Here is an 11,086-nt window from a genome sequence, read left to right as displayed (position 1 = left end):
ACTACAAAATAATCACTATTTTGTGGCTTAAAGCTTGAAAGATGGCACCTTTCTCACGTACCCTCTTCTTTGTTGCACTCTTCATTCTTTCTCTCCTTTCTTCTTCAACCAATGCACAACTTTCTACCAACTTCTACGATAAAACTTGTCCCAATCTTCAAACCATTATGAGAAATGTAATGGAGCAAGCCATCAATGGAGAACCTCGACTTGGAGCCTCTATACTCCGATTGTTCTTCCACGATTGTTTTGTCAATGTAAGAACACAGTTTCTTGTTTCTTTAATATCACTTCTATATCTATGTTCAAACACATATGTATTAGGAATGTAAGTGTGAGTTTAAGTCTCAAATTAACTATAAACAAAAAAGTAGAGCATTATATAAGGATGAAGACCCATAAACCCATCGCCTTAAGGTTTTTAGTTAAGATTGGTGTTCATCTCTTATGTGTAGGTTGGACTCATGCTCAGTGGTATTAAATTTCTGAGACAATCCTCTCTCAAAAGACCTAACAGTAGTATTAGAACCTGATTCATCTAGTGATCGGCTTAAACCTCTCTCAAAAGATCTAACGATATCTAACGACATATGAAACGTTAAATTTGAGTAAAAATAACGTTGACTATTCATGTGTATTGTAAGCATACATGATTTGGTTAAAACAAAAAACTACAAATAATCTTAGTTACATTAATTTTCAGGGCTGCGATGCATCAATTTTATTGGATGACAGTGACACATTTGTTGGTGAGAAAAATGCAGCACCAAACAGAAATTCAATGAGGGGTTACGAAGTGATCGACACCATTAAAACCAAGGTTGAAGCTGCTTGCAATGGCATTGTCTCTTGTGCTGATATTCTGGCACTTGCAGCAAGAGATGGAGTAGTTCTGGTGAGCCATCTTTTCTTCTCTTTCTTTCTGTGTAGAGAAATATCATTTTCATTTGCCACTACCAAATCTGTAATATTACATGCATATATCTAAGAATTATTATATAATTGCATAGAACACAACACGTGAAAAATATATGATGTGTTTCATTAGGGTTTTTCCCTGCTTCCATTATTGAAATGTTAGAATGAGGTTGGAAGGTTCAGTCATTCTCATCAGAAGAAGCAGATACGTAGCTAAGCTAAGTTGATGTTTGTATTTTTCCTAACATCTGATTTTGGCATGGGCTTGTTTTCAAACCTTGTTCCCCACTTTCGGTTTTTACTTTCCTCTAACACGTAATCGATCACCATGTCAACTCTCGTAATTTGGTGGGGTCCCCTTCCCCGAAAAAATGCATCACACAGAACAATAATTGATGAAGAGAAAAAGAAAAAAAGAAGGGATAATGGTTCATGCAATCAAAGTCTGGTGTCAGCCTTGTCTCATTCTCGAGAAGAACCACTCATTATCTTCCCTTTTAAAAACCTCAGAAACACAAGTACCACCAAACCTTTGTCTTCTGCTGTGTCATCCATTTTAAGCTTTCACTCACACCACTTTAGCTCAACAATTCCTCTCTGTTCGCTTTTATCTATCTAATATCACATTAAAATGAAACAATTATTTGTTAAAGAAAAGCTTAGATATGGTCCACCTACCGCTAATTATTTTAAATAATTTGTTTATCTTAAGTATATGTAAAAAAATCATACTAACCCTAAACCTAATATTCTGAAATGGCAGCTCGGAGGACCTTCATGGACAGTAGCACTAGGTCGAAGAGACGCAAGAACAGCAAGCCAAAGCGCAGCCAACGCCGAACTCCCTTCTCCGTTCTCCGACCTTCCCACACTCACCACCGCCTTCGCCGCCAAAGGCCTGAGCGCACGTGACCTCACCGTGCTCTCCGGCAGCCACAGCTTAGGGCAAGCGCAGTGCCAGTTTTTCAGAGCTCGCATCTACAACGGAACCAACATCGACACCAGCTTCGCCGCGTCAAGAAGAACCACTTGCCCTTCCTCTGGTGGGGACACTAACTTGTCCCCTCTCGACTCCCTCACTCCCGTTCTCTTCGACAACAACTACTTCTCCGACCTGGTGGCTCGCCGTGGCCTTCTCATCTCCGATCAAGTGCTCTTCGACGGTGCCTCTCAAGACCCTTTGGTCAGAATTTACAGCGACAGCAATGCTGCGTTTTTTCGTGATTTTGCTGAAGCTATGACTAAGATGAGTGATATCACTCCTCTCACTGGAACTGCTGGTGAGATCAGAAGGAATTGCAGGCTTGTCAATTGAACATCCTCAGTTTCTTGTTCGTTCTGTACGAGGAACGTATTATAGAAATGGTGTTTTGTTTCATTGCTTAAATAGTAATTAAGAATTATAAAATTAGATGTGTTGAAAAAGTGTGCTTTTTATACCTCACTCTCAAAATAATTATTGTAAAAGATATTGGTTTTATAATATTGTTTAATAATTTGTCAATAATAATAATGAAAATGTACTTTACTGTATAAATTATTTTATTTTTTTAATCTTTAATTATCTAGTATAAGGCTACTGCAGTATATTCATACGGCAGAGTACATATTTGAAACATTGATATGACAAAAGTTGAAACTTACAAATACTTCTCATTTCGTACTTTATTGACTTCGTCGTATGATATTTGAATGGTTGCAGTTATGTACGTATATGTACCTCATTCTCGTAAACATTTTGGTTTTATTTATTCTTATTTAATTTAAAGAGTTTCTCGAATTGGTAAAGTATACCTGTCACCCTAAATTCTATCTATGTGTAGATAAATGGATGAATATATAAGTGGTGAAATGACGGTCAATGGCGGATCTTTGATAAAAAGGTTTGTAAAGTAAAAAGTAATATACTCAAATCTTATATATTTAACTATTATTAATATAATAAAAATATATATAATTTAATATTAAAATTTTTGTATATATTTTTTTTAAAAGTATAATTTTAAAATTATATTTGATATGAAACTTATTTTAAATAATTTTTTTCTAATTTCATCTCTTTTTCTTAATACTCTCGTATTTGAGAACGTTTTCTTATATTAAGTTTCAAAGAATTAATATAAAACATTCTACCTATAATTCAAAAGAATTAATATGAAATTTTCCACTTACAACTTTTGAATCTTAAGAAATGGTCATTTAATTCAACAATTGAATTCCTAGTATCATGCTGGAAAATAGGTAAAGAAGTAAATTTGTCTTGTTTTCATATTCAAGAATATCTTCCCTTCTATCACTTAAAACAAATGAATTTATTATTTTATTTTTCATCAATAATAACTATTTAAAAAAAATTAAGATTAAAAAATAATTTATCAAAATTTAATCAAAAATTGAGAGACGTAATTACTAAAAAAAATGATAATCAAGTCACCTTTAAGAAATGGTTATGAAAAAACATATAGTACCTAACTTTTCTTTTTATATTTATAAAAAAATAAAAAATACAAAAAACTCATAACATGAAAAAAAAAACTAAATATCAAACTAATATTTTCTTATCAAGAGAAATGAAAAAATTACATTTTTTTTATCTTAGAAGAGAACCGATGAGAATTGACAGTGAGATAATGAATTTATGTCTAACTTTCTATTTTTTTAAACAAAAAAATAAAGAAGAGATGCAAGAATAATAAATGAATACAATACGTGAAAAACTAAAACTTTAAATGAGAAAGAACAAAAGAAATATCTCAATAAATTTTATTATTATTTATTATGTTTAATTTTTTATTTTATTATTTATTAATATTAAATATTGTATTTTATAAAAAAATAAAAATCAATTTAATTTTTTTTAAATATTAAAAATATTTAAAAAAAGTAAAAAATCTTGGGGTGGCCATGACCCTAAGGAATGAAAAATAAATCTTTCTTTTCCTTTATCTTTACTGTTGATTTTTTTTTTCTTTTTAGTTTTATGAGGAATTTTTGTATTGGTTAGATGTGACTATCAATATGAGTAAAAATAATATCAGATTTTTAAATTAAGTATAGAAATGAGAGCAAGTATGATTATATTTGTCTATATATCTATATACATTTATTTTGATTTCATATCATTTTAAATTATTAAAACACTTGTAATGTAATAAACTTATCTTTATTATATTTTCTTGTTTATAGGTTACCTTTTCCTAATAGGAGCTAGCTATTACTTTAATTGTAAAAGTTATATAAAGATATGATGATCCTTATCTAGATTTTACTTTTTATACATACGCGCATGCATTTTCTTTTCATGTTACGTATTTCTTAATCTTCTATAATCTTTCAAAGTTTATGATTTCTGGTTTGCATGAATTGCTGCGGTATCTCATCCATAATTGCAATGGAAACTTATGTGGACAGAAAGTTGATTGTGTGAGTTTATTTTCATTCAGATTAACTACTTTGAAATTTCATGTTTTTTGGTTTTCCGTATCTTCGTTTATATATCTATACTGATACAGATATCTGTATTTATATATTATTTATATGTTATATATATATATATATATATATATATATATATATATATATATACATTTATACATCATTTTATATAAGTTTAATTAAGTTTCACGTGTTTGATAAATTTAATATTTTTATCAAACTTTTTTATTTATGGATATTCAAATTTTTTATATTTTTTAATTAAGTTGTTGGCATTTAAATTTTTCATGTGTTATATGATTTTTATCTTATCTCATCACTTGTTTCTACATGTTAAAAAATATGAATATTTTTATTAATATAAAATGATATTAGAGTTAATGTAAAATGTAGATTTTGTTCTTGTGTATTGTTTGAACTCGTATCGATTTTGATTAAAAATCCTTACACTTATTATATGCATGTATAACTCTCTCTTTTTTTTCTTAATTTCGCAACTTGTTTCTAGGATACACATTTTATTCTTATTACTTTTTTCTACAATTATTTAACATTATATAATTGTTATTTTGATACTTTTATTTTGTATTTGTATAATTATAATCCCTTTCTTGATCATTATTGGAGAAAATAAAATGTTTACTACAAATGTATTTGTGCAATTATAACTAATTTTTTCTATAATTACTTACCTTTATTTAATTGTTATTTGATACTTTTAATTTGTATTTGTGTGGGTCAAAATATCATTATCAAATTATAATCACTTTCTTGATAATTATTGGAGAAAATAAAATGTTTACCCTTTTTAACATTGAATACTTGATAATACTTGATAAAAAAATTGTTTAATTAATATGAAATTGTAAAAAGACAATACAAACGCGAGTACAAGTAAACTTGTACTCCGATAGGTATGGAAATGAGACACAAATATGGTTGTCCTTGAAAATAAGGATGATTTTTTACTTTGAGGATGGAGATATGATAGTCCAATCCGCACTCATTCCCTTGCCATCCCTAACAAAAAGTGATTTTTATTGCATAAGAATGGATTATCGTAATAACCTACATCAATGATGACAATCCCTTAATCGTTGTAACTTATGATGTAGAAGTTATAAGAGAGAATGAATACCTCGTTATCCTACATGTTTTCTATTGAAGCAATAAAACTTACTTATTTTATATTAATAACAATATCATTTTATATTAATCCAAAATCTCTCATATTTCTCAACATATATAAACAAGTAAACAAAATGATGAGAGGCATAAACATTCACACCACTCAATTAATGGAAAAAACAAATGAAAGATACTCAATTAGAAAATATAAAGTATTCAATAAAACAAAACAAAAAATAATAAAGAACTTAATTCAAAATATTCAAATTTACCAAAAAAACATAAAATTTAATTGAGTCTTTTTAAGTATAATAAATTGAAAAACTATAATATTTAGTGATTATTATAATAATGACAATCTTTATTTATTTTTAAATGTCAAAATGCAAATAAGAGTTCCAAATAAGCTTATGTAAGGTATATGGACTTTGACACATCCTTAGAAACTTTATGAGATCTCAACAAGTGGTTATATGGATCTTTTCTAACTAGTCTATGTTATATTGGTAACTACTTGATTAGTTTAGACTTTAATTCATACTTAGCTTTTGCTCCCTTCAAATTTTGTGGAATCTGCATGAATCTAGGTAGGTATGGATCAATCAACTCATTCAGTGTCATTTTATGTTGCACATCCATTCCTTCCAAATCAAAATTCTAGTTTAACAGCTGATGCAATGAACATTGCAATTTGGTCTGATCTTATTGATTATTTTCTTTTTTGTGTGAATGATCTGGCCTAAACATGTTCATACACTATAGTAAAGCACACAAGAAAAAACAACACAAAAAGTAGTACTAAAAAATAGTAGTAAAAAATAGTAACAAAGCTAACACTAATTCTAAAAAAAAAATTATCAAACACTTATCACTAACTATCTATAATGCATAAACTACTATGTACAAGACAGAAGAATACATAATCACTCTAATTGCATAATCACTATAATGCATAATCACTCGGTAGGAACGCCACTTTTTATGGATTTAGTCTCTTTAGTTCATGTAAAAACTCAATTTTCCCCTAATGTAGTATAAAGTCAACTAAGGTATCAATCTAAGGAGAAAGCAAAATTTTTGAGTGAATTGACAATGTATAAAGTTGATTTTGATATAAAACAATAGGGGAAATATGAAATAACACTTCGAACAACACTAACACATCCTAAAATGTAAATGAGATGATGAATGAAACTATTTCTAAGTCTAAACTCAAAATTGGTCTACAATAGTGTGAATGTTACAGTTTAATCTGCCAAGATGAGTTACAATGCATGGAAATGAGATATGAATGCATAAAATGTATTAATAGATGATATGAAACTTATTATAAACTTTAAAACTAGCTAAAATGATGCAAAGATAAGAAATGCAATATGTTTAATACAATGCCTACAAGAAAACCTAAAATGCAACATGTGTTAGAGAAAATGTCTCTATGACTTATTAATGAAAAATATGCATTGCATATGATATGAACATGATTAATATGTTAAAACCATACAAAATATGTGTTTTGAACTGATTTTAATCATCAAAATCTTGAATTAACAATTAAAACTGAAACTTAGAAAACTAATGCATAAAACATATAAAGACAACAAAAGTGAGTGTATGCAAAACTATGAAAATGCATATCAATGGCTTGGACAATAATCTAAACTGAAAAAACTACTTTATCACAATGTTAATTTAAAGCACTAAATTCTACAAAAGAACAAGTAAAACAATAAATCCTAAATTTAACTAACCTAAGTTAAAGAGATTACCTAGTTTACCTTCCTTAAGTAGTTGTGTGATTTTTCAGTTGATTAAATAACAATCTAAAGCCTAAAGTATATTATAAAACACAATAATGAAGCTCAAACATAAGATATTATGAATTAAGAATGGATGGAATTATGATTCAGAATAGATGTAACTATGATTCGAAGCTAATAAAGAGAAAAACAAAAGTTGTGAATAAGTCAAAATTCATAAATTTAGTTGTGATTGATTATTGCTCTTCTTGTCCAAGACTCACTTTGTAGTCACTTGGATAAGGTGATAACTATGTATTCTCTTAATTTTAGCATGATTCCATATTAAAATAAATGTAAAATTGCAAGATCAAGATTTCATTACTCAAAACCTAAAATTCTGAATTTGACTTTGGTGAGAAGAATGAAAAGAATATTTGAATAATGTAAATTGCACAAAACATTATTATAAAATAAATTAAAAAATAATATTGCAAAATTGTAGATAATACACAATCACCAAAGTTCTTCAACGTAAACCAAGTTCATTATGTAGTCATGATAATAAAAAAAAGCTTCAAATAAAAGCATCTATTCTAAGAAAACTTGTAGAGGTGTAAAATTGAAAGTCCAGTCTTTATCTAATCTGAAAACTAAAACCTTTTAGATATTTTCTACTAGAAAGCCTACAAACTGAAAATTAACAACCTACATATTAAACAATTTACTACCCTAGCTAAAAATTATAAAAATTATAAATGACAAAAGAAGTGCCTAATATGAGTTTCAAAACTTCCAACCAGTAAAAAATGTAACACCCCGTCTCAATGCTTCTAAAATACTTAGAATTTTTTTTTCGCATTAAGAAATACCTTCCTTTATTTCATTAAAATAAAATTTTCAATTTAAAAAATATATATAACTTCATAATCATCTGACATATACATTATTTATAAAAAAACTAAAATTGTTCCAAAAACATCAGAAATAAAAAAACACCCTTCCCAATACAATCTCCAAGCTCCTCCCTATTGTTAATCCAAATCAACATTTGCAATATCACTCTACTCCTATATAGCACCAGTCATACGATCATCGCAAGTAGAAATCACAACCACAAACATGCAAGGATGAGTTAACCAGATAAAACGTTATGTAACAATACATTGTCATCATACAACTCACCTAACATGTTCATAAACTCAACTAAGTCATATTACCACCAAGTATAACAATCAAATATGTCCTTCTCTCATAACCACCCATTACCTTTTCTGCACACTAACGCCTTTTGGAAATGGTTTTTTCCCTACTTTCCATAAGACTTACAAGCAAAAACTCTAACTACCCACCAAAGCCTTCAGTTAGAGCACTCTTACTAAGTTGATGTCAAAGTCTTATAATCGAAAGAAACTATTTTACCCAACTCACCAAAGCCCTTTGGGTAAAAACCAATTCGACTTTATGATTACGAGAGCATACAAACATCACCATCACATACATACATACATACATACATATAATATCTCATTATCATAAAATTAACCATACATCATCATCATGTCATAACTCAAACATTATTTTTTTACACTTAAAGATTTTAACATATAATTCACCAAAAATTTTGTACAAAATTAAACAGAAACAACAATCATAATTCTGCACCAAATAAACTAAATTTAAAATAAAACTCTTTTAATTAGTTTATCAGGTTGGTCTTTGTTTATTTATATACACAAGGCATTTTGTTATCTTCATTGGTAATTCTCATTCCTATAACATTATACTTCTAAATAAAAGGAAAATGAATATTTAATAACATTTTTGTGCATCTGACATTGTAACTTAAGGCGAAAATTCTTGTTTCCAATTTCCTTTTTTTTCAGTCTTTTCTTTTTTTCATTCATACGTTAATTTTCATCGTTATATCATCTTCTTCTAAAGAGAGTAAATGCATATTTAATAACATTTTTGTGTTATGTCTTTATAAAGCCTTCGTATTTACTATTTCTGAATGATTTTTCGGTCTTTGTTTTTCTTTGTGTGTACGTCATGATGTTATTATACCCGTTCGACTTTTCACCCTTATATTATTGTTCTTCCCAAAAAGTAAACGAATATTTAACAACATTAATTACATATAAAAGTTATATGTTAATCCTTTAATTTATATGTGTAATCTTTATCCAAAAATATTTCGTCAACTTATTTTTCACCCTTTTACATCACTCTTCCAAAAACAATTAAACGCATTTTGAATAATGTTAATTTCTTTTAGAAGATATTTTCACTCCTAATGTGTTTGGAAGAAATAATTTATGTGATCTGTGAAAAAAAAAATGTTTGTTGAATAACGAATTTTAGCTTTTATAAATTTATGAAAGGAAAAATTGTTGAATATTATATATGATTATAAAAAATCAAAATTTACTCAAGAATAGGAGTATGAAGGTTGATATATTTTTGTTTCCTATATTTATATATTTTTTTTCATATATTTTCTCATCAGGTCAACTTCAACCAAATTAACAATCTCTCAATCCAAGCTTTGTTGACTTGATTTTGATTGGTGACCAACTCAACTTTTTCGTAGTTTCCATTTAATTCATATTGTTTTAATCTTAACTAATTAGAGTTAGAAAAAATGTTGGTCAATGTTAATTATTATGTTTTTAGCCAGATACTCTTTTTTAAAGCCTTCACATGGATTTTATATCAATTAAGATTTTTTTTTTATCGATGATGGATTTAATTATTTTCAATTAACAAATTTTTGTCGAACTTTTTTATTAAAAAACTTTATGCTAATATAATTAGGAAATTTTCAAGCAATGCTAATTAAGAATAAGCCCACAAGTAAAAAAAAAGAGTCATCAAGACATTAAATAAAAATAATTTTGACAATTAATAGAAAACATCTCACTAAAAAAATTCCTTACAATATCATAACAAATTCTTTTACCAAAAAAAAATCTCAACTATTGTGGATAGATAAAACATCATAAAAAAATTGTAATTGTTGTAAGAATATGAATTATTTATTTTAAAAATTAAATATATTTTAACTTTGTTAAAATTATAAAATTTTGTATTGAAACGCAAGGATGAGGATTTGCTGCTTCCGTTTTCTCAGCAGTTTTTCCTTTTCTTATTATCTTTGTTCAAAATAGTTTTCTCCAGTATATAATAGATATTTCTTGAAAAAGTTAACGAAATTTTGAATGACATTTACTTACAAAAAAATTATCATCATTAATGTTAACCTGAAGTCTTCCTAAACACGTAACGTTAATTACTTACAAAAATTTATATTATTTAATTTATTAATTCTGTAATTTAAAAGAAAAATGTCAAGCAGCTAATTATTTATCGGTTAAAAAATAAATAAAACAAAGACTCATTTATCCATAAAAGGTAAAGCAATTATTTAAATGGGAAGGTTTGTTACATAGATTTTACACATTAAAAAGAATTATTATTATAACCCAAACTCAATAAACTAAACTCACGAACCAAGTAGAAGTCTGACTTAATTAATGAGTAGAGTATTAAACTTCAGTATTTTATGTTCCCATTACGTCAACATTACTTCTTCCAAATACGTATTTTCGTAAATGCCACCTTGCAAGTTCCATGTGATCCTTCTGTCCCTTCGATTTGCCACGTCACAATACGGACCACATTTCACCAGTAAATCTTGCCACACCAGATTACGCATCCCGTCGTCGTTACCACAACAGAAATATCATCTTACGGCTACCGTCGAAGCGTGCTCTTCACTGTCTAACACACGCGCTTGAGAAAAGACACAGAGACACATTAATATCACACTCTCTTACCCTTTATATACTCCAAAGCCTGGACCC

The 11,086-nt window shown here is 28.0% G+C and overlaps 1 protein-coding gene across 1 annotated transcript; it reads left to right on the top strand.

The window, feature by feature from the left end:
- Nucleotides 1–2,416, top strand: LOC114183236 (peroxidase P7-like). Its single transcript, XM_028070171.2, has 3 exons — nucleotides 1–257; nucleotides 704–895; nucleotides 1,682–2,416. Exons 1-3 carry the CDS (start codon nucleotides 42–44, stop codon nucleotides 2,231–2,233), a joined length of 960 nt encoding a protein of 319 aa, XP_027925972.1. The 5' UTR covers nucleotides 1–41; the 3' UTR covers nucleotides 2,234–2,416.
- The last annotated feature ends 8,670 nt before the right edge of the window (nucleotides 2,417–11,086 follow it).

This window comes from Vigna unguiculata, chromosome 5 (genome assembly GCF_037176805.1).
Source record: "Vigna unguiculata cultivar grain cowpea cultivar isolate G323 ecotype 2 chromosome 5, ASM3717680v1, whole genome shotgun sequence".
NCBI lineage: Eukaryota > Viridiplantae > Streptophyta > Magnoliopsida > Fabales > Fabaceae > Vigna > Vigna unguiculata.
Note: the sequence above shows the minus strand (reverse complement) of the source record. Positions and strands in the feature narration are given on the sequence as shown.

Bases quoted from the DNA above. Each gene is read 5' to 3' on its own strand.
- LOC114183236 (XM_028070171.2), top strand. From the start codon at position 42: ATGGCACCTTTCTCACGTACCCTCTTCTTTGTTGCACTCTTCATTCTT. The intron at 258-703 runs GTAAGAACACAG...ATTAATTTTCAG, and splicing joins TCCACGATTGTTTTGTCAAT to GGCTGCGATGCATCAATTTT. The intron at 896-1,681 runs GTGAGCCATCTT...CTGAAATGGCAG, and splicing joins CAAGAGATGGAGTAGTTCTG to CTCGGAGGACCTTCATGGAC.